The sequence below is a fragment of the Dromiciops gliroides genome, chromosome 5 (genome assembly GCF_019393635.1).
Source record: "Dromiciops gliroides isolate mDroGli1 chromosome 5, mDroGli1.pri, whole genome shotgun sequence".
Lineage (NCBI taxonomy): Eukaryota > Metazoa > Chordata > Mammalia > Microbiotheria > Microbiotheriidae > Dromiciops > Dromiciops gliroides.
In genome coordinates, this window is record NC_057865.1 from 84,451,387 (window position 1) to 84,475,012 (window position 23,626).

Sequence of the window (23,626 nt, forward strand, 5' to 3'; positions counted from 1 at the left end):
CCCACAAATCTCAAATCTCTTGCAAATGCCAAAATGCCAAAGTAGAGATGCAGAAAATAAAAACTGCTCCTAACTTTTGGGGACAACTGTGTTATCACCCCTCCTCCCTGATTTCCAAATGTGATTCTTTCTCCATTTTTTCCCTCCATCCTTAGGGAAATGACTTGCCTTCATTTTTGTGTTCTCCTGGGAAATTCTTATGTTCATGGGACAGTTTTCTCACCTTATAGTCAGTCCATAGTTCAGTGCTCCAGTAAGAAACAGTGGTTTGAGATGGAACAATTAGTTCCGAGAAACTTTGTTTTCTGAAAATGGAAATGTAACTGTCCATGGCAAGCACTTACAAAAACAGATTCATATGGGAAAGGTCCAAACAAATATGTGGGTGTTGTTCAGGTTTCTGGGTTGAACAGAAAGGAGAAGTCACATGGACACATGTTTTCTTGGATTTATATATGTGAAAGTGGAGGCAATATAATGCATATTGTAAAAATTTGTCTTAACTTTTAGGTACAACCATGTTACCAGATATAAGAATACTCTCCCAATTACAGGGCTGACACCTTCTCCCTAACTTCCCAATGTAATACACACACACACACACACACACACACACACACACACACACACACATACATACACTCATGTATGTATATGTATCTATCATGGACCACCAAGATACTAAGGCTCATGAAAGCAGAAGCCTCAAAGCACAAAATTGTATTCAATATCATCAGCTTTTTATTGAATCCCTACTAAGTGCAAGGCACCACATAAGTAAATGAGGGGGATGCAAAGATGGATGAGGCACAGTCTCAGACTACATGGAAGTCTCATAGAGAAAGAGGCACGAGTGAAGAAAATACAAAGAGGAGCATGGAAATGAAGGAGGGGTAATAGAAAGCATTAGTGGAATTCATACTAGGGATGCTGAGAAGTACTGTCTAAAGGCTCTCCTTGTTATCGGATGGCTATCTGGACTGTTTCCTTTTCTTTATCTGATTATCTGAGGACCAGCTTAACTTGTGATCACCCTCCAGCTTTACTGAATGCCCTGGGCCACAGAGGTTCTCTCCTTCTTTGCTTAGTGAAAACAGGGACTATAACTTACTCCCTTTTGAATATCCTACAGTGACTATTGAATGATAAGTTCACAGTAAGTCCAAATTGAATATTTGTTGAAAGAATTGATGCAGGAAGGATTGAATATGGTCTGCATGACCAATTTGGCACCTAGCATATATTGCTTTCTTTTTGTTTATGCTTTTATGTTATTCTTTTATTTTTCTGTGAGCTCTTCAGCTTGTTAAAGAAAAGGATGCTGTCTTGCACATTTTTATGCCTAGTGCTCACACAGTGCTTTAATAATAATAAACACAATTTATATGTCAGTTTATAATTTGTAAAGCGTTTATGCATAAAATATAATATATGTGATATGAAAATATGTATATTGTCTCATTTAAGCTCACAATGACCCCTTGAGGCAAAGGTTCCAGACATGAATATCCATCCCTATTTTGTGGTTGTGAAGACTGAGAGTTAGAGAAGTTCATAGTTTGTTTATGGTCATATAGCTAGGAAACATCAGGGGCAGGATTTGAATCCAATTCCTAGCACTTCCATCTCCAGCATTCTTTCCACTCTGCCCACTAGTGCCTGTCACATAGTAGGCATTTCACCAAATATTCAATAATAATTATGAAGAGGTCATTTAAACCAGCTCATTTTCTTCATAGGAACAATTGTCTCAGCTGTCCAAAATAGGTAATTAGTTCTCCCATTACTAAATGTAATCAATACATGGACATTTTACAATTTATTTTTAGCATATTCCACCCACTTAATGTAATAGAAAGTTGACCTTTCCATCTCTAAATGCACACACAAAGGAAAACAATGAAGAGTTCATCTACATGGAAAAAATTATCTTAAGAAGAAGGATTTTTTGGGTGGTCATGCTACCTCAAATCTCTCCCGACTCAGGTCCATCCCTCACACAGCTGCCAATGTGACTTTCCTTAAGGATAGATCTGACAGCTTCTTTCCTTTATTCAATAAATTCCAGTGTTTCCCTATTACCTGTAGGATAAAATACATACTACTGTGTTTATCTTTTAAAGCCTTTCTAAATTAGGCATCCCTCTATCTTTCCAATCTCAATCTCTCTCTCTCTCTCTCTCTCTCTCTCTCTCTCTCTCTCTCTCTCTCTCTCTCTCTCTCTCTCTCTCTCTCTATATATATATATATATATATATATATATATATATATATATATATATATATATATATATATATTACCCCCACCCTTCCCACAGTGTGCAGTGTAACCAAATTAGTTGTCTCTCTGATCCTGACACACTGTACTCCATCTACCATCTCCATGTCTTTGCACTGGGTAGCCTCCGTATATTTCCTCTTTACCTCTTATCATCTCTGTCTTCCTTCTATACACAAATCAAGCCTTTCCTGTGCCCCAACTACTACTGTTATCCCTTCTCAATTTCCTTGTATTGATTTTCTTCATATTCTCCACATATTTACTTTTTTGTCTTTAATGATAAAACATAGGCTCCTTGAGAGGAGGGATTGTTTCATTCTTTCTATTTGTCTCTGTAGTACCTGGCATAGTGTGTGACGCATTATGGTACTTAATAAATCTTGTCAATTTATTGATGGATGAATGGTGATAAGATCATTCTTTCCACTTCCACTACCACCATCTTACTTCACTTCCTTATTTCTTCATACATTACCTTTTAACTGGTCTCCAGTCTCCAGAGGCCACATAGCACAAATTTGTATTCAATGTTTCCAGCCTTTTACTGAATGCTTATTAAATATAAGACACCATCAAGGAACCTTTTCAGGTCCTCCTTCACCCATATTATTCTTCCTAAAAATTATTTTGATCATATGATTCCCTTGCACAAAAAACTTCATTGTATCTTCGTTGCTAACAAGATTGAGTTCCAATTTCTTTGCCTGACATTCCAGGGCCACTACAGCCTGGACACCATCATACCATTTTAATCTTGTCTTCTCTCTTTCTTCTAAGTAAAATCTTTGTTCCTGACAAAAATTAGTCTGCTTACCATTTCCCCAAACCATACCTTATATTTTTATTTGTTTACAGAATCATTTTTTTAGAGCTGAAATGCCCCCCCTTTTTACAGGAAATTGAGGTCCAGATGGTTGAGACTAGTCCAACGAAGTAGCAGAGCCAGCTTTTGGAACCAGATGCTCTGACTCCAAAGCCCATGTTCCTCTCAGGTAGCCATGCTGCCTCAATCTCTTTCCTTCCTCTGAATTACTATGGCATTTTGTATGCATCATTCTTATGTGCTTGGGATGATCAGTTTTGTCTCGTTGCTACTCGTGTATGTATCTCTCTTTTATAGGATGTAAAGATGGAAGGCATTTTATTGAACACCTGATCCCCAAATGAATATGGACTTATTGACAGAGGCTGGCTCATGTTTTATCTTCATAACTCCAGTACCAAGTATAGTGCTCTATCCTGCTTATTTCTAGTTTGGACCTGTGATCTCTCCATGAATAGGTCTCAGGAAAAGCAAATTGACCTCTACCTGTGCATATCAGCAACTTTTTTTATGTCATACAGTCTTAGAGAGGTACTGAGAGGTTGAGTGAGTTGACCTGTGTGCCAAAAGCCAGAACTACAAAGGTAGCCTCTCGTTGTTGTTGCTGCTCAGACATATCAGTCATGCCCCACTCTTCAGAACCTGATTTGGGGTTTTCTTGGCAAAGAGACAGAAGCATTTTGCCCTTTTCTTCATTTTACAGATGAGGAAACTGAGGCAAATAGAGTTAAGTGACGTGCCCAGGGTCATACAGTTGATAAGTGTCTGAGGCTAGATTTGAACTCAGTAAGATAAGTTTTCCTGACTCCAGGCCTGATACTCTATCCACTGTATCACCTAATTGCCCCTCATAGTTGGGGGCTAAATAAATGGTTGTTGAATTGGACATTATTGGGTCCAGCCCTCTAAGTTTTTCACATGAAGAAACTTACCTGACTTTTCCAAGATCAAAGAGATAATAGAACCTTCAGGTATGTTATTTCTCCTGTTTTGAATGTCCTCCTTCTTCCTCCAAATTCAACTTATTATTCCATGCTTGGCAAAAATCAAACTTCTCTTTGAAGTTTTATTAATCACCTCAGAACAAAGTGAACTTTCTTTCTTTGAATTTAGTTCTAATTTACAGTACTCTGGACCTCTATACTCTCTTGTATTGTAAACTGAGGACAGGAGTATGTAATTTTTTTTCCCCTGACAATGCCAGTCAGTCAGCAATCACTGATTCAGTGCATACTATGTACCAGGTATTTGAAAGAGAACTGTATACAAAGAAAGGGAAGGGCAGCTAGGTGGCGCAGTGGATAGAGCACAGGACCTGGAGTCAGGAGTACCTGAGTTCAAATCCGGCCACAGACACTTAACACTTATTATCTATGTGACCCTGGGCAAGTCACTTAATCCTAATTGCCTTGCTAAACAAAACAAAACAAAACAAAGAATGGGAAAACAGTCCCTACTCTCAGGGAGCTTTTATATATATATATATATATATATATATATATATATATATATATAAAATTTTTTTTTTTTTGCGGGGCAATTGGAGTTAAGTGACTTGCCCAGGGTCACACAGCTAGTAAGTGTTAAGTGTCTGAGGCCAGATTTGAACTCAGGTGCTCCTGAATCCAGGGCCGGTGCTCTATCCACTGTGCCACCTAGCAGCCCCAGGGAGCTTATATTTTAAAGGGGAGACAGCATGATTATCACTAGTTATGTATGAGATTTATACACATTTTGAAAATAATCTGAGAGGGAAGAGCATTAGTCACAGGAAGTAGAGGAGAAGAATCCCCTATAGGAGGTGAGATTTGAGCTGAGTCTTGAAGAAAAACAGAGAAATTAAGAATTGGGGGTGAGGAGTAGAGAACTAGTGACATGAAGAACACCCAGTACAAAGGCATGGAGTTGGGATATGGGTGTTGTGTTCAAGGAACATCAGATAGGCCAGTGTGACCTGATCACAGAGTACATGGATAAAGCATAAAACATAAGAAGATTGGAAAGTAAGGTCGGATTATGAAGAGTTTTAAATGCCAAGCACAGGAGTTAAATTTGATTATGGAGGTAATAGGGGGCCACTGGGGCTAGGGCAAGGAGGGAGTATGCTATGGCTAGAGTTTTAGGAAAATTGGCAGTTAAGTGGAAGATATCTTTGATTGGGGAGGGACTTGGGACAGGAAGACCTGTTAGAAAATCCTTGTAGTTGTCCAAGTGAGATGTGATAAGCACCAGAATGAGGATGGTGCCTATGGGACCCCAGAGAAGGGCTTGTATATGAGAGATTTTATGTAAGTAAAGAAGACAAGATTTGGAAATAGATTTGATAGGTGCACTAAGTGAGAATGAGGAGTTGAGGACGGCCTTGAGATTACAGGTCTGAAGCCTCACAAGTGACTGGGAGGATGGTGGTACTCTTGACAGTGATGGGGAAGTTGGGAACAGAAGAGGGTTTGGAGGAAAGAAAGTGAATTCTGTCTTAGACATGGTGAGTTTGAGAAGCCTATGGGACATCCAGTTAAAGATGTCTAAAAAGCAGCTGGTGAAGCATGACTAGCTCTGAAGAATGACTCGGCCTAGCTTTATACATCTGAGAATCATCTGCATAGAGATGGTCATTGAGCCCATGGGGCAGATGGGATAGCCAAGTGACATGCCTTATAAGTATGATGTAAGTAAGTATAAGAAATACTGATTGAATGATTGAATTAAGGCACTTCAATCTCTTCTCAAACCAGAGAAGAAAGAATATGGTCTGGGTATGAACCACCTAGAAGTCAGTCCAAGACTGTAACTTGCTAATTCCCAGGGCCGAGTATGACCTCTTACATTCAGTATATAGCATTTGTTTAAGGAGAGATTTCACAGTGCTTGTGGAGAAAGTGAGAGAATAGGAAAGGGACAAGAGTTTCTTTCTCATAGCCAAGTCCTATCCATACCCTGCCCTGTGTCAGACAGACATGGAAGGGTAGATGATCTCTTTCTTTATTGACTTGGCATCTTTTTAAAGTGGCGTGAACCTGAAACAGAAAAACAGAAGAGCAAAGCCTATGGGACTTCTGGAGTTTAACCTTATTCATGGGAGTCAAGTTGAATCCATGGACTTCCTAGGCATTGCTGATCCTTTGGGAATCTTAGAACTTAATTGTACATTAAGTCATCAGAGAAGGGAGCTGGAGAAGTTCACTGTGTATTCATTCTTGTCTTGGACTCACAAAAGTCCCTGGCAGGGACATTTTACATTGTTAACTGGCAGCCCTACAGGATGCTGTGCATCTAATTAAAAATACTCACTTCCTCTCTCTCTCTCTCCCTCCCTCCCTCTCTCTCTCTCTCTCTCTCTCTCTCTCTCTCTCTCTCTCTCTCTCTCTCTCTCTCTCTCTCTCTCTCTCTCTCTCTTTCTTGTTTCTGTCTGAAGCCAAACTGTTTCAATTGATTTCTGAGAAATTATTCTAGGAACCTAAGGAAAAAATATTTTTATAACAAAGAAAATATGTATTGTTTTAAGAACAACTTTGAGTTGACTAAGTCATTTTGATTATTATAAATACCCAAATTAATTACAAAGGACTTATGAAGACTCTATCTGCATCCAGAGGAAGAACTGATATGTATAGATTGTTTTACTTGGATATACATACATAGTTGTGCCTAATGGTAGCCATCTCTAGGGTGGGGGAAAAAAAGAAAACTACATGATAACTTTGTTATATATTTAAAAGGAATAGCATGTTGTACATATCAGATTTGCAGTTTTATGTGCAATCATCTTTTTTATTCTGTTATGGAAAATTTATTTCTTAAATTCAGGATGAAATAAATACATTCTTTAAAAAAGAAAACATTTTGGAAGCTGTGAACTGCCTGAGGTTTTAAAATTTTGTTCAACTGCTTTTTTTTCCTTATCTCTATTTGGAGCAAAGCAAATGGGTAGAAGGATTTCTTTTTTTCCTAACACAAGAAGTTAGGTAGGCAAGGCCACTTAACAGGCATTTATTAAGCATCTCCTCTGTGCCAAGGCATTGTACGGAGTACTGGGGCTACAAAGAAAGGTGAAAAATAGACCCTGTTCTCAAGAAGTTCACATCATAGGAGAGACATCATGGAGACTACTCTGTACAATCAAGATAGAGATGGGAGAAATTCGGGTTAATCTTAGAGGGATTGGCAGTAAGATTAAGGAAGGACAAGATAGACTTCTTGCAGAAGGTAGGGCCTTAACTGACACTTGAAGAAAGCCACAAATCCAGGTGGCTGAAATGAGGAGGGAGAGAAATCCAAGAACATGGGACAGTTGGTAAAAATGCTCAGAGTTGGGAGATGATTCTACGGTGATAAGATGATTCTAGGGTATTTCATTCTTTAAAGCAGCAGAGGTGGATTATGTATGATGGTAGCTGTATATAAAATATACATGTGTGTATTATATGTTTTTACACACATGTGTATGTGTGTATGTATGTATATATACCTATACATGCCTACATATACATATACATGCACACACACATACACAAATCCTTGAACTGCAAATGACCTTGGAGATTATCCAATATCTTCATTTTACCCACAAGGAAACTAAGGGCCAGAGAGGTTAAGAAATTTGCCAAAAGTTAAATACATAGCTGATGGCAAGTCTGAGACTAGAACATAGTTTTGGTTCAAAGTTCAGTTCTGTTTCCATTAAACTGTTCCCACAGTTAGAGCAATGAATACACCCAATTGTCTATTGACTAATTTCCCCCAGAATGTCCTATTATCCTTGTTGATGCTGATTCCTCATTCACCACCTCCTGAGTCCTATGCTGATTCTGTTAGAGCAGGGTGTATATGTGTTGTGGATACCTACTTCAGCTTGCAGATTTAAGAAATAAAGTGACTAGAAAACAGTATCACCTAGCAAGAAAGCCAGCATGGTATAGTGGACTCAGAGCTTGCCTGAGAGTCAGAAAGATGTAGGTTCAAATCCTGCCTCATACATGCTGGCTGTGTAACCCTGGATAAATCATCTCTGGTCTCACTGTTCTAAGCAAATCTCTCAGCCAGGAAGTTGCCAAGAAGATGCCAGCACACTTTGTTAGAAGGAGTTTCTTCATCTGGGATTTCCCTTTAGTAATAAAATCACAGGTTTGGTCCCCATCTTTCTCAGTGAACATATACTTTAGGACTAATTTTTGTATGACTAACCACAAGGGCAAGAAGAGCTAAGAGAAGACTTTAAGGTAACATTGTGACCTGTCATAGTCAGGGAAACCTTTGGAACATAGAAGATGCACCTTGTAGGATTTAAATAGTCACAAGGGAGGAAAGGACTTCTTATTTCAAGACTATCATGGATGTAAATAAAACATAGACCATAACTTTGATTTATCTAGGCTATTTTTTTTAACAAAGCTTTACAGGGTTGTTTTGAGGAAATATGAGATTCGAAAATTTTGCCCATGTTATGGTATCGATATTATTTGTGGTCGAGCTCTTTTGGTCCATTTGCCGATTCTGTGGGCCTAAAATGATTCAGTTGAATTGTTTTTACGGTGGAAGGATATGTTTCTATGGCATAGATGCTCATTTGTATGTCAAGAGTGGGGAGGGGGAGGAGGCCTGAGTTGCCACCTCTGACTTAAGGTACATGATCAATACCAGCCCTGATGGCAGCTCTCTATACCTGCCCTTAGGAATAACTGTAAAGAAACATTTGGTTTTTACTCTGTGTGCATGCATGTGAGATGTCCATCCATTGAAATAAAAAGTTATCAAAGCATTATATTATTCCTCACTGTAAAGCTTATTAGACTGTGAAATAGTATCCCCGGAGAAGTGATGGAGGCCACATTGCTTGAGTCATTTAAAATTATATGGGGCAGAGCACTTACAACTCTATCGTAGGCATCAAGTCCTTCTCTGGCTTAGTTTAGGGGCAAGGTCACCTAATAAATCTACTCCATCTGTGGCCTCTGTGGGAATTTCTGTTCTTCTGTCATTCAAATGTTACTGTTAAAAACAGGTGTAGAACTTTCCTGTTCTGTATTAAGTATGGGGCTGTGGCCTAGCGGAATAAAATGTCAGACTTAGAAACTGCAGTCAGGAGAGACAGAGGCTGTAATTCTGCCTTTGATCCCTATGAACTAAGAGTGTGGACAGTTCTCATAGTGGTTCTGAACCCTGATTCTCCTTGCCTATCAAATGAGAATGACAATGCCTGTTGTACCTACCTCCTAAGGTTGTTGTGAAGATCTAATGAGATTATACATGCATGCACACCCACAATATATTTATGTGTGTATGTTTGTATACACATGCACATATACATATATGTATGTGTGCACAAATATACACCTGTGTATACATATATACATAAAACATATATATCACCTTGAAAATCTTACAGCCCTATGTAGATAGTGGCTATGATAATTGCATAAAGCATACTTTGATGATAAACACCTTCCTGACTGTGTGTATACATGCATACATACATACATAATACATAATACACACGTATTGGGGTAGCTAGATGGTGGAGTAGATACAGTACCATACCTGAAGTCAGGAAGACTCATCTCCCTAAGTTCATGTCTGGCCTCAGACACTATGTGAACCTGGGCAAGTCACTTAACCTCTTTGCCTCAGTTTCCTCATCTTTCAAATGAACTGTAGAAGGAAATGACAAACCACTCCAGTGTCTTTGCCAAGAAACTCCCAAATGGGGCCACAAAGGGTAAAACATGACTGAAAAATGTCCAAACAACTACACATATATTTCTCCATCTCTCTGTGTTTGTCTCTCTGTGTATATCCAAACACAGAACTAGGCATTGTGCCATGGTGAGAGGAATGTTGAACCTGGAATAAAATAATCTTATTCTGAGAGCTAACAATGCCCCTCATTAACTATGTCACCTTGGACAAGTCACTTAAACTTACTCAGCTTTGGTATCCCCATCTATAAGTTGAAGATGATGATACTTTTACTATCTACCTCACATGTTCTCTGCAAATTTTAAATACGAGTTAATTATCACTCTTTTTTCCCCGAGAAATTTTAATCAGATATTTTTTCATAGACAGAAGACTTACTGCAGTCTTTCAAAAGTTCCATGTTTTCCTTGGTGTGGGAATTCCCTCAAGTAAAACACATAGTAAGCCTCATCACTGACTAGAATCAGTCAGTCAACCAACACAAGCATTCATTAAGCACCTAGTGTGTGTCAGGCACTGGGGATCCAGATACAAATACAAAAGTGATCCAGTTCCTTTCTTCTAGGAGATTGCATGTTTTGAGTGAGTAGAGGTGGGTGGAAACAAAAGGAAGAGAAAGCTTTACAAACTGTAGTAATCTCCCCAGTTTATCTCCCATGCCCAACTTTCTGGTGATGAACTCTCTTATCTCTGCTTGGCTAGTGTTCAGATGAGAATCCATCTTTATGCCTATTTAGAACTTTTAAGATGGTAGGGCCTGCTAGGAATCCTGCTCCATATTTCATAGCCTTCATGGATTCGTTACCTCTATGGCATGATGAGGTTTCAGAAGAGGACTTCAGTGAAAGATGAAAGGAATATTGATGTAAAATCAAGCTGCTAACTCCAGTCATTAGACACTCTTTCTGGGCTAATTGCTAGAACTGTTGTATTATTTTATGCTATCTTATGATAACATATGTTATATTATATATTATAAAATATAAGATATTATCATCAGCTAATTGCCTATCCCGAATATGTAATAAGTTCCTCCTAAGCAACATTTAATTTTTACAATGCTCTAAAAATGTATGAGGAAATAACTATAATAAATTAGGAAAGAAATATATGAAGGAAATAGTTTTCTTTTAAATAATCTGTAACTGAACCACCACACAAATTTTATTAGGTTGCCAGTTTCAATGGTAGTAACAGATTTGGCATTCTATAAATGATCAAGGCCCACCCAATAGAAGTTTGTCCCTTTCCAATATATTTCCTGGTACTTTATCCAATAATGTAAGATAATTGGCCTTTATCCCTTCTCAGCATATCATAATGAACTCATTTTAGGGGATTTTTTTTCTATTTCAGTGCCCATTTATTCCTTAATTTGCCCTATTACTACTAATTACATCCTCCATAACACCCTAAAAATTCCTCTCTATCCTTTGTGTTTTTGCTTAAGCAATATGCTGCTTTGTTCCAATTGTTCCTTAAAGGTGCAAAGAGGTATTTTTTAGTCATTTCAGGTTTGATCTTTCTTTTGGCAGAATTTTAGAATGACAGGTCCTTTCTCTCAGAGTGATTCCCACTCTCTGTAATTTTCCCCCATCAGATGCAGAGTTGGAGAAATGAAGTATTTGCATTATTGTGTATGACTGTATTTCTGCCCCTAGATTGCTATTCAGCTTATTTTACGGATTGCATAATAAAGTGTCAAATGTTCAAAGTCCCACCCAGAATTATGGCAAGACCCCTATTCTATATTTAGTAGATAAGCATGCACTTTGGCTCATTGAGAAAGAGAAATATTATGTATTAATTCTCATTCTCTCTCTCTCTCTCTCTCTCTCTCTCTCTCTCTCTCTCTCTCTCTCTCTCTCCCTCCCTCCCTCCTTCCCTCTCTCCCTCCCTCCTTTCCTCTCTCCCTCCCTCCTCTTTCCCTCCTCCCTCCATCTCCCTTTATTTTTCCCACCCTCTTCTTCTCTCCCTCTCTTTCCTCTCCTCTCCTCTCCTCTTCTCTCTCTCTCCTCTTCTCTCTCTCCCTCTCCCCCCCCCCCCGCCCTCAGCATTATTTCATAGTCTTACTTTTTAGGGAATTTACCCTGGAAATGTGAAACTAGGTAGTGTTGGAAAAAGTTTACATCCAATCTGGTAGTTATGAATTTTATATGGCTGCACCTGATAATCTTTCAATCCTGAAGGCATGGTTGGCAAACTCTATTTGATGGGAAGATGCAACTCTGAGATTTATGAGTTTGCATCAGGCAGTCTGAATACACTCAGGAGTAGATGGATGTTCGCTCTTCCTCAGTGCCCCCAGATGATTTTGAGTATAGGGAGGCAGCACCAAGCTGTGCAAAAATCTATTTTTGCTTTTTCACGATAGAGGAGATTGCACACCCCACGTTTAGCCATTCTGTGCTTTACTTTGTTTGATAACTGCCACACTGTTTAGAGAAAGAAGCAGAGCCCACATATTGAATCTCTGACTCCTTTAGGATGAAGCCAAACATGGCTATGTAGGAGTGCTGTGGTGAATGTAGTGCTGCAAGCATTTTTAATAAGAAAAATTGATCCTATTTCCCACATAAGATTTCCTTTACTAAATAGTTGCCGTTAAGAATTGATCTGAGTAAATGCTCCAATGCCATCACTTCTTCCTCTGGATGATATGCTTCTGTGGAGTGCATGGTCACCTATAACCTTAGGTAGCATTTTGATTAAATGAAGGTGTGACGTAGAAGGAACACAGAGTCAGGAGAATTAGAACCTCATAGTGTTCCTGCCACTGTCTAGCTGTGAGGCCTTGGCCAAATTATATGAATGAATGAATTATATGAACAAACAAACAAACAAACGAATGAATGAATGAATGAATGAATGAAAGAACAATCATTTATTAATCTCTTCACATGTACCATGCACTGTGCTAAGCTTTCTTTAAAAAATATAAAAACAAAATAGTCCCTGCCTTTAAGAGACTTATGTCCAATAGATAAAGATGATGTAACTAGGGTATGATAATGGGGAGAGTGGGGCAGGAAAGTATGTTATGTTTAGGGATGTCACAGAATGGTTAGTTGAGTTGTAGGGGAATTGTATGTACTTTCCAGAATTCTCATGTAGATTTGATTATCATTCCCTATGTTAGATGTGAAAAGGGTGGGACACATGCGTGGCACTGAACTTCTCTCAGTTTGAGTTTCCTCTGGTAAGAGGATTGCACTAGATGGTATCCAACTTCCCCGACAGCTCTGATATTGGGTCAGTATTTGACAGGTTTGTGTTCCCACCTGTCAAGATGACACTCCTCATCCTTCTTCCTAACCCCATCTGGCCTCAAAACTTTTCTTCCTTCCAACAAGGGCAGCCTCACATCCTGCCAGCCATTTAGGTTTGCAGTCTCAGGATCATTCTGGAATAATCGTTCTCTCTCCCCTCTCGCCCTTCCATTAAGATGCCAGGCTTGTCAGTTCTGACATCTCTCATGTCTATCCTCTTCTAAGCATTCATAGGACTTAGAGTAGACTAGGACCTTAGATGTTATGTAGTTCAATTCTCTCATTTTATGAGCAAGAGAACTAAGGCCCAGAAGGGGTAACACACTTACCCAGGGTAACAAAGGCAGTAAGCAGAACATCCAAGATTTAAACCCAGGTCCCATGACTATAAATTTATCATTCCAATTTTAGTACTCCTGCTCCCCCATACCTGGCCACCACCCCAACTCAGGATCTCATCATCACTCATCTTCAGCAACACCATCCTACTTGGTCTCCTTGCTTCCAATCCTTCCCTTCCTTAATCCATCCTGCACAGCTGTCAAATTAATATTCATAAAATATAAATCTTACAATGTTATTCTCCTGCTCCAGAAGCTTCAACAATTCCCTGTTGCCCCTAGGATAAAATAGAGACTCCTCTGTTGGCTATTTAAGGCCCCTAAAAATAGGGGCAGCTTGGAGCACCAGGCCTGGAGTCAAGAAAACTCTTCTTCCTGAGTTCAAATCCAGCTTCAGATACTAGTTGTGTGACCCTAGGTAAGCCACTTAATCCTGTTTGCCTCAGTTTCCTCATCTGTAAAAAGAGCTAGAGAAGGAAATGGCCAACCACTCCAGTATCTCTATGAAGAAAACCCCAAAAGGGGGTCGCAAAGAGTCAAACAAGACTGAAAATGACTCATGTTCTCTACATTTCAACTGCATTGGCTAACTTGTTTCTTCTTGTACCCAACATTCCATTTCCCACCACCATGTCTTTCTATAAGCCTGAGATAATCTCTTTCACCTCCTCTGAATCTTGGAATTCCTGTTCAGTTCAGATGCCACCTCCTACAATGATTCCTTCCTACTCTCCAGTTTTTAGAATTCTCCCTCTCCTCACTCCCAAATATTTAGTATGTTCTTTGTATTTATTTATCTGTTGACATCATATCTGTAATGATTGGAATGATGCCACCTGCTAGAGACTTACTGTAGGAAAGCTCCAACGTGAGGAGAGGGCCTCTGAGGGCAGGACTGGGCATCTTTTCTTTGGTGTCAGGAAGTGACATTTGCTTGTGGGAGGAAGAAGGGGGAGGCTGGCGTGCTGGCTCACGCTCTTTCGTGTGGACTCTGGCGGAGAGCAGAGCTAGGAATGCTCTCTCCCTTTAATAGATAGATGAATCTAGGCCTTTCTCTCTCTCTTCACCAAATTCTTATTCTTCTTAATAAATGCTTAAAAGTCTAACTCTTGCTAAAGCTTAAAATTTATTGGCGACCACTCATTAGATATTTTAGACAGTATAGCTAGAATTTTATCCCCTTACATATCCCTTCAGTAGAGGGCAGGGACAAATCTGTTTTGTTATCGTATGACATTCTCTGAGCCTAGCATAGTGACTTGCACATAGTAAATATTCAGTCAATGTTTATGAAATGTAATAAAATAGAATCAATCATAATTGATTTTGTGTACTCTGATGGACCAAAATTTATGCCTTTGGATTTGATCACCAATTCTCAAAACCTGCTGCCGATGCTTGAATAATATTTATTTATAGTATAGAGAGGCATACTGCAATCCATATTGTGGATTTGAGTCCTTCTACAGCATGACAATTCTAGGAAATTACTGTAAATAGTGTGCTTCTCCTGAAGAACTTTAAGTGCTTTACTGTGACTGTTTTAACTTCTCTTCTCTCTCATAGTAATATGTCCATTTTATAGATGGAGAAAACAGATAAATTGAGGTCTGAAAGTCTGAAATTTCTTCCTGAATATGTGAAATCATTAGGCAAAATTATGTCATAAAGACATAATAACTGTTTGTATGGTAACTATAGTATGTGGGTTTGAAACCAATGTTTTACAAACTGATATTTGGGGAGAAATTGTGGAATTCTTTTTTATATTTTTTGCATGAACATTTTTCTCTTTCTCATAATGATGACCTAGGATGTTCATGAATGTGTCCATGTATGGGGGTGGGAAGTATTGTGTGAACTAAGAGGCTTAGGAATACCTTGCAAAAGTGACCTTGCTTGCCTTGTGGTTATGCCATGGTGCACGCGTTCCCATTGTTGGCTTGGCTGAATAACACAATTTCCATATGCTCTAGAACAAATTGTACTTTGTGATTCTGCGTATTTGCAGAGCGTAGAATCATCAGTTTAGATCTGGAAGGAAGCTCAGAGTTTGTCTGATCCAACCCCTTCCTTTCACAGAGAGGCTGAGATGGCCTATTACCTTCATCCTTACGTGTCAGTCAGTTCATTACTGAATCATGTTAGGCATTTCTTGGAGAGGCCTGCTGCAGGGCTCCCTCACTCTCCTAGCTTTAAGAGGGATTGTTGGCTGTGTTGTTATGCATAAGTGAGCCTTTATTTCTCTACCAACTCTGCTCACCACATACCAGCTGGCCTCCCTTTGCTAAGCGCTACTCTCTGAAGCCAGAGAAGAAGCCAGAACATAGAAGCAAAGGAAAAGTTTATAGTATTTTTCCTTTCCCTTTCACCCCTGTTATGGCAACAGGCTCCATCTAATCCCCATTGGTACCATCCACCTTCATATAGCATAGAATGATTTTCAGTGATGTTATACAAAGTTATAAGGAAAGGGGTCTGATAGGTACAGGCTAGTCTCCTCTTGCCATTGATAGAAATCTTAGAAAATTTTGTTATTTCTGCTGAATAAGTCCAAATCTGAAATTACTTAAAAAAAAGATATTTATTATAGAGCACCGACCCTGGAGTCAGGAGGACCTGAGTTCAAATCCGGCCTCAGACACTTAACACTTACTATCTGTGTGATCCTGGGCAAGTCACTTAACCCCAGTTGCCTCACCAAAAAAAAACAAACCCAAAAACATATTTATTAAACATTCACTGTGTTGTAGGCACTGCGCTAAGTTCTAAGGACAAAAAAGGGCGGGGGACAAGAATAGTACCTTCCCTCAAGGAGCTTACAATCTAATGGGGGAGATAACTTGAAAATAACTAGGTACATGCAAGATATTTTTTATTGCTCTAAACTTGTGCCACTGTAAATGTAATATCCTCGGGGGAACTGCACACCCCCACATAAGTTCTATTTTAGGGGATTCATAGTCCCAATATGGGATATTTTGTTGATTATTGCTTTTCTTGCTCCCTGCCAGGATTATAAATTAAGAAAGTTTCAAAATGTAATTGGGTCAGTCTCAGGATTCCTTCACAGTATGCCTATATTGTTAAGTTTATTTAGTATTAATTATCTAATGCTTAAATAAAAAGATCTCCATAGATGACCATAACTCTATACTTTAAACTCACTTAACTGGGCATTATTTGTAAACTATTTATTGTGGCTATAGTATTTGTGTGTATGTCATGCTGATATTAGTTTTCTATAATATACTGCATGTACCCTCCACATAAGTTTGATAATAAATGTAGGGCAATAAAAACAGAGGAAGTGCCTCAGTCTGATAGCAATTCCCATGTAATGGGGAATAATGTCGTAAACTTCAAATTACATTTTAAATAAATGTTTACGCCCAGCCCATCCATTAGATCATAGCCTAAAGGGTCAGCCAGATCATGCCTTCATTTATCACTGTGTGTGCTGCAATTGCTTTTTTTTTAAAGGTATAGATGATACTTTTAAAATGAGGAATGACAAACATATGCAGGCTGTATACAAAGATGAGATAGTAGGAAATACCTTTGCAGCATTACAGAGAAAAAGAGACCCCTATTCAGAAACTGCCTCTCCTGCCAGAGAGGGAGGGAGATCTGGGCAGTGGTTGGGTGTTCACATGTGGATAAAGTGCTATCAAAATATATTCACAGAATCATAAAGCTTGAAAGACCTTTGAGAGACCAGTAAGTCTGTCTCCTTGACCCTGGCAAGACCACTTTCTACTAAACATTCCAGAGGACTCCAGTCTTTTATCTCTAATCCCTTAAACACAAGCTGTGCTATGGTGGAAATAACCCATGTTTGGGGAGTCCAAAAATATGGCTTTATGTTCTGGCTCTATTACATAATAAGCATTTGACATTGAGCAAGTCACTTTCTCTGTCTCAGCCTTAGTTTCTTCATTTGCAAAATGGAGACATAATAATACTTGGACTCTACCTATCTCCCAGGGTTGCTGTAAAGATCCGATGGAATAATAACTGTAAAGCATTGAGTTATAAAACATAGCATAAGTGTTAGTTATTATTTATCATGTGCTATCCCTTCATGTTGAAATAAAAATCCTGGAAGTTCAGATAAATGGACCAATAGCTATTGGTTCTATTAAAACAACTGTACTCACCGTAAATTAGAAACTTATTGCTTGGAGAACTTCTGAGGAAAGGTATATAATGTTATTTCTTAGAAACTTTTGGGGCATGCAGATATGCAACCTTAATGTTCTTTTCAGTGTTGCCTCTTTATTTGACTTGTGAGTCTCCCTTTGATTGCAAAATATTCTGGAAATAGGAGTTCGAGAGGCAGGTCATGAAACTTTGTCTTCATATATAGCAGAACGGACACAAGGGTTTCCCAGAGAAGAGTTATAGAGATGTGCACCTGGAAAGTACATGGTGGTTTTATATATGTATAGTACTTGGCAGAAATGTATGTGGATGAATGATAGGGTCAGGACAATCCACCATCCACCATAGCTCATTGATTTTTATCCCCATAGGTAGTGGCACTTGTATGTCCAAGTCCCTGCTGGGATATTTTTGAACCAACTGGATCTAGAGTCAGATATAGCTCTTAGACAGTTAAATAGCTACAGCATTGATGTATGCATTACTGAAGGTGGAACTAAGAGACAAAAAACTTTTGCTATGTTTTGGACCAAGAATTATATACATGATATCCCCAGTAAATGCCATTGTTATGATAAGTAATGCTCTTTAAAATAAAGAATGTAATTTTCCTGGATTCCTTAGCTGATTCCAGCTTTACTGTCTTTTATAATGTAATAGATAGTAGGACTTCATGTCAGTAAGAGCTGAGTTTGAATCCCATCTCAGATATTTGCAATACCAGTGGTCCTAGCTAAGTCATTTAGCTTTTTTTTGAGTCTCCGTTTCCTCATCTTTCAAATTGAGATAATAATAATACCTACCACACAACATTGTTGTAAGGATCAAAAGAGATAATATATGTAAAGAGCTTTGTAAAGCTCAGGTAGGTGGTGGCACTTGAGCTGAACTTTGAAAGGAGGTAGGAATTCCAAGAGGCGAAGGAAGAGAGAGAACATTGCAAGTAGTGGGGCATAAGGGCAGGCACAGGAGATAGAATATCTTGTATGGGGAACCACAATAGGCTAATTCGACTGGAATATAGAGCGTTTGGAGGGAAGAGATTTAAAATTAGTCTGAAAAAGTAAGTTTGGAGCCAGATTGTGGACTGCTTTATATGCCCTTTAAATGTCAGATTAAGATATGGAATTCAAGTTGTCTTGCCCAAGGTCACATAATAAGAGGCACGGGCCAATCAGAAACTTGATCTAGTGATTTCTAATTCAGAATTCTTTCTAAGTAGCATCCTGGGTAAAATGGCATCATGGTAGAAGAGCTATACTGGACTGTATAGTCAAACACAGTGCATCCAGACCAAATTAAAACTCTGTAACTTTTTCACTGATGACTGGAAAGCAACTCCAATGGTTAGACCAGTTTGAACTGGAGGGGCCCTCATTGGAATGGAGATGAGAACCCTCTGAAGTCAAAAGCCCTCTAAACAGGGAAAGACCCTTCAAGCCGGAATCAGAGGCAAGTTATGCAGTTCATCTATGTTAAAGAGATTGTGAATCTTAAATATTCCTCTTCATCTTATATACAGGAAACAACATTAGCAGAGAGATTTTCATATAGGAAGGATGATACAAATACGTAACATATACACATACACACATGTATGTATATACATGCATACAATTAGGTGTATGTGTGTATATGCATGTATATGCATTCAAGCAGAGGGTGACCTGTACCCCAGAGGGAACTTCACGAAGGCACTGAAGTCTTTTTCTAACAAAACACCCGAAACAATTTATTTCTACCTCCTAGTGTGTTTTTAGTTTATAAAGGATTTACCACCTATGCTTTTCCCCTCAATCCTTCTGATTTTGAAACCCTACTGATCCCAGCTCCTGGCTGCTATCCCCAGCAGCTAACTTCTGGTTAATTAACAAATGCTAGCTGTAATGGGTAGATGCATTTTGGAGTTAGTCAATATTTTCCTCCCATGTTTTCTTTTCTTCTTCTTTCTTTCTCTCCCTTCTTCCTTTATTTCTTTCTTCCCTCTCTCCCTCACTCCTTCCTTCCTTCTCTTTCTTCTTCCTTCCCACCCTCCATTTTTCTCTCCTTCCTTCATTCCTTCCTTTCCTACTTCCTTTTTTCTCTTTCCTTCCTTCTTTCCTTGCCTCCCTGCTTCTTCCTTTCCCTCCATTCTTCCTTTCTAATTTTCTTCTTTCCTCCTTTCTTCCCTTCCCTTCCCCTTCCCTCCTTATTATGGTTTAATAGGATCAAAATAATAGTCATATTTAGAGCCAGAAGGGGGCTTGAAATCATTTATTACAGTCCCCTTATTCTACTGGTGAGTAAACTATGTCCTAGATCCTCTAACTCCAAATAAAGTCATCTGTACTAGTCAGAGACCTGCCACTCTAGTAACTAGCTTGACCGCTAGTTTGCTGTGTGTCCTTGGTTAAGTCCCTCTAGCCCTTGGACACAGTTTCTTCATCTGTAAAAAAAGAGGTTACAATAGATGATCTCCGAGATTCTCTGATCCTGAGATTTAAGAGGAAATTATATCTACATGAGTAATATAGTTGTTATTTCTCAGCCATGTCCAATTTTTCATGACCCCATTTGTGTTTTTCTGTTTGCCATTTCCTTCTTAGGCTCATTTTACAGATGAAGAAACTGAGGCAAATAGTGTCTTAAGTGACTTGCCCAGGGTCACACTGCTAGGAGGTGCCTGAGGTCACATTTGAACTCAGGAAGATGAGTCTTCTTGAGTTCAGGCCCATCACTCTATCCACTGTGCCACCTAGCTGTGTTGCAATCCTCCTACATCACCTAAAGATTCACAAGACAGATGTTGATTGAAAATGAGATTTTTTAAAAAGTGGATAAAACTCAAGAAACTCAACTCTTCTCCCCTTATAGCAGCTCATTTTTTTAATATGACCTAAGATTTCCTATCTGTTTCCATATCCAATTTTCTTTATTATCTAATGGCAATAATAAGAACTTGGACTTAGTGCATTTCCAGATTGGATGTATGAAGCTGCAGGTGTTGTACAACCCTTTACTTGGGCTCCCATCACCCCACCCCATTCACATGGCATTCCATGTGATCTGAAATAAATGAGGTGATATACTTGGGCAGGTTGCTACTGTCATTCAGTTCTACCTTATTAAAATTATCAACCAGTTTTGTCAGATTCAGAGAGAACTTGTACGTGTCAAAATGGAAATAAAGTCGTCATCTTTAAATGATCTGGAAGGCAATAAGCACTTGAAAATATATGAGTAAAATGAAAGTGCTAGGCAGTCATAGCTCCTGCTTCATCTGATTTTCTCTTTCTTTTGCCCTTTTATTAAAGATCTTTTCCCTCACAGCTAGATTTTCTTTCTTTCTTTTTAAAGTTCACCTATTTCCGTCTTTTTGTCTTCCTACTCCCCTGAGCCCACAATAATCTCCACAGTCACCAGTTGCTTTAACTGGAGGACTCAGAACTCATGTAGGATCCAAGTAACAGAAGGAGAGAGGCCCCTTCGCAAAGAGGGGCTAGAGAAGTGCTTACTAATGAACAGGCGGAGAAGGGAAATGCATCAGCGACATATGTGTATCTCACACAGAGAGCTGTGCCTAAAGAAGAGATTTCTCTAAAGTGTCAGCTGGCGTTACAAAGGTCTTTAAAGGCAGGGAGAAGGAGAAGGGAAACATGGAAGTGTTTTGTGATCTCTGGCTGTTGCCTTGGGGTGCTGAGGACTCTTTTGATAGACGTCTCCGATCAGATTCAGGTTGGTGGTATGACCTCCCCTTGGATGCCAGGATCCACTGCCACCAAGATTAGAAAGGAGAAGGAGAGCATGGATGAATCGGTTCTTGAAACAGTTTCCTTTTGAATATTCGAATGCAGTTTAAAATAATCTTTTCAAAAATTTTTTTAAAGTTTTCCTTCATCTTATGCTTCACTTTGCTGATCATTGGGTTGCAATTGTTTTCATTGGACAAAAGAAGAGAGTTTATCCCATCTTAATAACAGCAACACTAGTGAGTGTGTACATGGTGTTTTAAGGTCTACAAAGCACTTTACAAATATTAACTCATTTCATCTTAGATGCTATTATTTTACCCATTTTACAGATAAGAAAACTGAGGCAGAAGGAGGTAAAGTGACTCACCCAGGGGCACACAGAGGCACACACTGAGACAAAGGACTTTGAACTTGGGTCTTCTTGATTCTGATTGGACCACTCTGGCTACTGAGTAGTTTTGAGTATTTGAATTATGATCATTTATTAGCCAGAGGCAAACAGCTTTCCAGAACCCTTCTAAAAGACAACCAGCAGCTAATATGCCTGAAAGATGTATACTGATTAGTCATAATGATGCTAGAGAGACATTTTGGAATCATTTGCAGCTATAAGTCCTGTATCAGGCATGCTCCAAGTGAAAAGACCCCTCCCAGTAACACAAGCAATGAGTAGCAGAGCCGGTAAACTCAGGACTTCTGACATTTCCAGTCTTCTCTGTTGCCATGTTCCCTCTTTGGTAAAATTAGCAGGTTTGCTAGAGGATCACTAAGGTCCCCCAGCTCTAAATCCAGGTTCCTACATAATTGGCAATCTACTAGGCAATTAGACTGAGATTTTTTAAAACCTAGTAACTTACATCATCCGGCTGATTGCTTAGACATTTCACCATTATCTTATGCAGTTACTGTGATGTTCTTTGTGGTGTCACTGAATGACTCCTCAGTGGCAGTTAGTATTTTAGGGGAGAGAGTTCAGGGTTTAGTCTTCCCTTTATCTTTCCTTTTTTAAAGTCTGTCATGAGTCTCTGGTTTTGTTTTGGGGGGGCGGGGTTGAGGGCCACAAAAAATTTTTCACTTTTGTTCACTATGTCCAATCCTTTGTGTTGTCATTTTAATGAGAAAAAATACAGCATCTATTGTTCCATTACTTTATTACTGAAAACATCAGTCAAATTACCTCTTTTTTTCCTGAACTGGCAGGAACAGGATCCAGGGTAACATGGTGCAGTAATTTATCCTCTTATCCAATATACATACATACACGTGCATGCATGTGTGTGTATGTGTGTATATATATATATATGCATACATGTACACACTATAGATACACATTTATATACATATAAGTATATGTCTATATGCACACATGTGTAGTTATGCACATATGTGTATATACATAGATTATATAAATATATAGATATATTTATGTGTGTGCATAAGTGTGTATATATGTGTGTGTGGAGAGAGAGAGAGAGAGAGGGAGGGAGGAAGGAGAGGTTTATGATAGATGTACTGAGTATTGTTTGGTTTTCATAAAATGATAGCTCCATTCCCTAACTCTTCTCCATAATTTAGACTAATGTATTATGCTTTCTGTTCTGCCACCACCACCACTACCACCCCACGATAGATATCTGATAATTACCTGGACCTAATAATTAAATAGTGGATCACCCAGCTGAACGTTCGAGGCCTCAAAGTTATGGGTAGATGCGAGGAGAAGCAAAGCAGAAGCAGGAAGATAAATTGCTCCTCACCCTTACGTGATAACAGACATTTCCCCTTGGCAGTGGCCATTCATCCCAGATCACACCTTTCTTCTCTCTTTTCATGTTCTAGGAGCTTTGCCGTCAGCGAATGGCTGTCAAGACATCTGATCGCCCAGAGCCACTGCACACTTCCCGTATCAATAGTGTTTCATCACAGTTCAGCGATGGGCCCATGCCAAGTCCCTCTGCTCGGAGCAGCACTTCTTCCTGGTCTGAAGAACCAGTCCAATCCAACATGGACATCTCCACCGGTCACATGATCTTGGTAAGGCTGTGATTCTGTTATGTCTATTGTTTGGGATTCTTTGGAAAAGTCTTTGAATCAGTCTTTCCACTATGGAAAGGATAATAATAATAACAACTAACGATTATATCAGGCTCTCTATGGGCCAGGCTCTGTGCTAAGTGCTTTACAATTTGTATCTCATTAGGTCCTCACAACCTTATGAGGTTGGTGCTATTAGTATTATTATTATTCCCATTTTACAGATGATGAAACTGAGGCAAACAGAGGGGGTTAAGTGGCTTGTCAAAGGTCACATAGCTAGTAAC

At 39.0% G+C, this 23,626-nt stretch overlaps 1 protein-coding gene across 1 annotated transcript in view; it reads left to right on the forward strand.

Annotated features, from left to right (window-relative positions):
- Positions 1-23,626, forward strand: part of PTPRN2 (protein tyrosine phosphatase receptor type N2) — a 1,559,908-nt gene that overhangs the window by 1,393,680 nt on the left and 142,602 nt on the right. The window contains exon 14 of the mRNA XM_043965830.1: positions 23,145-23,339. Within this exon, the coding sequence (XP_043821765.1) occupies positions 23,145-23,339 (195 nt within the window). The remainder of the gene's footprint in view (positions 1-23,144; positions 23,340-23,626) is intronic.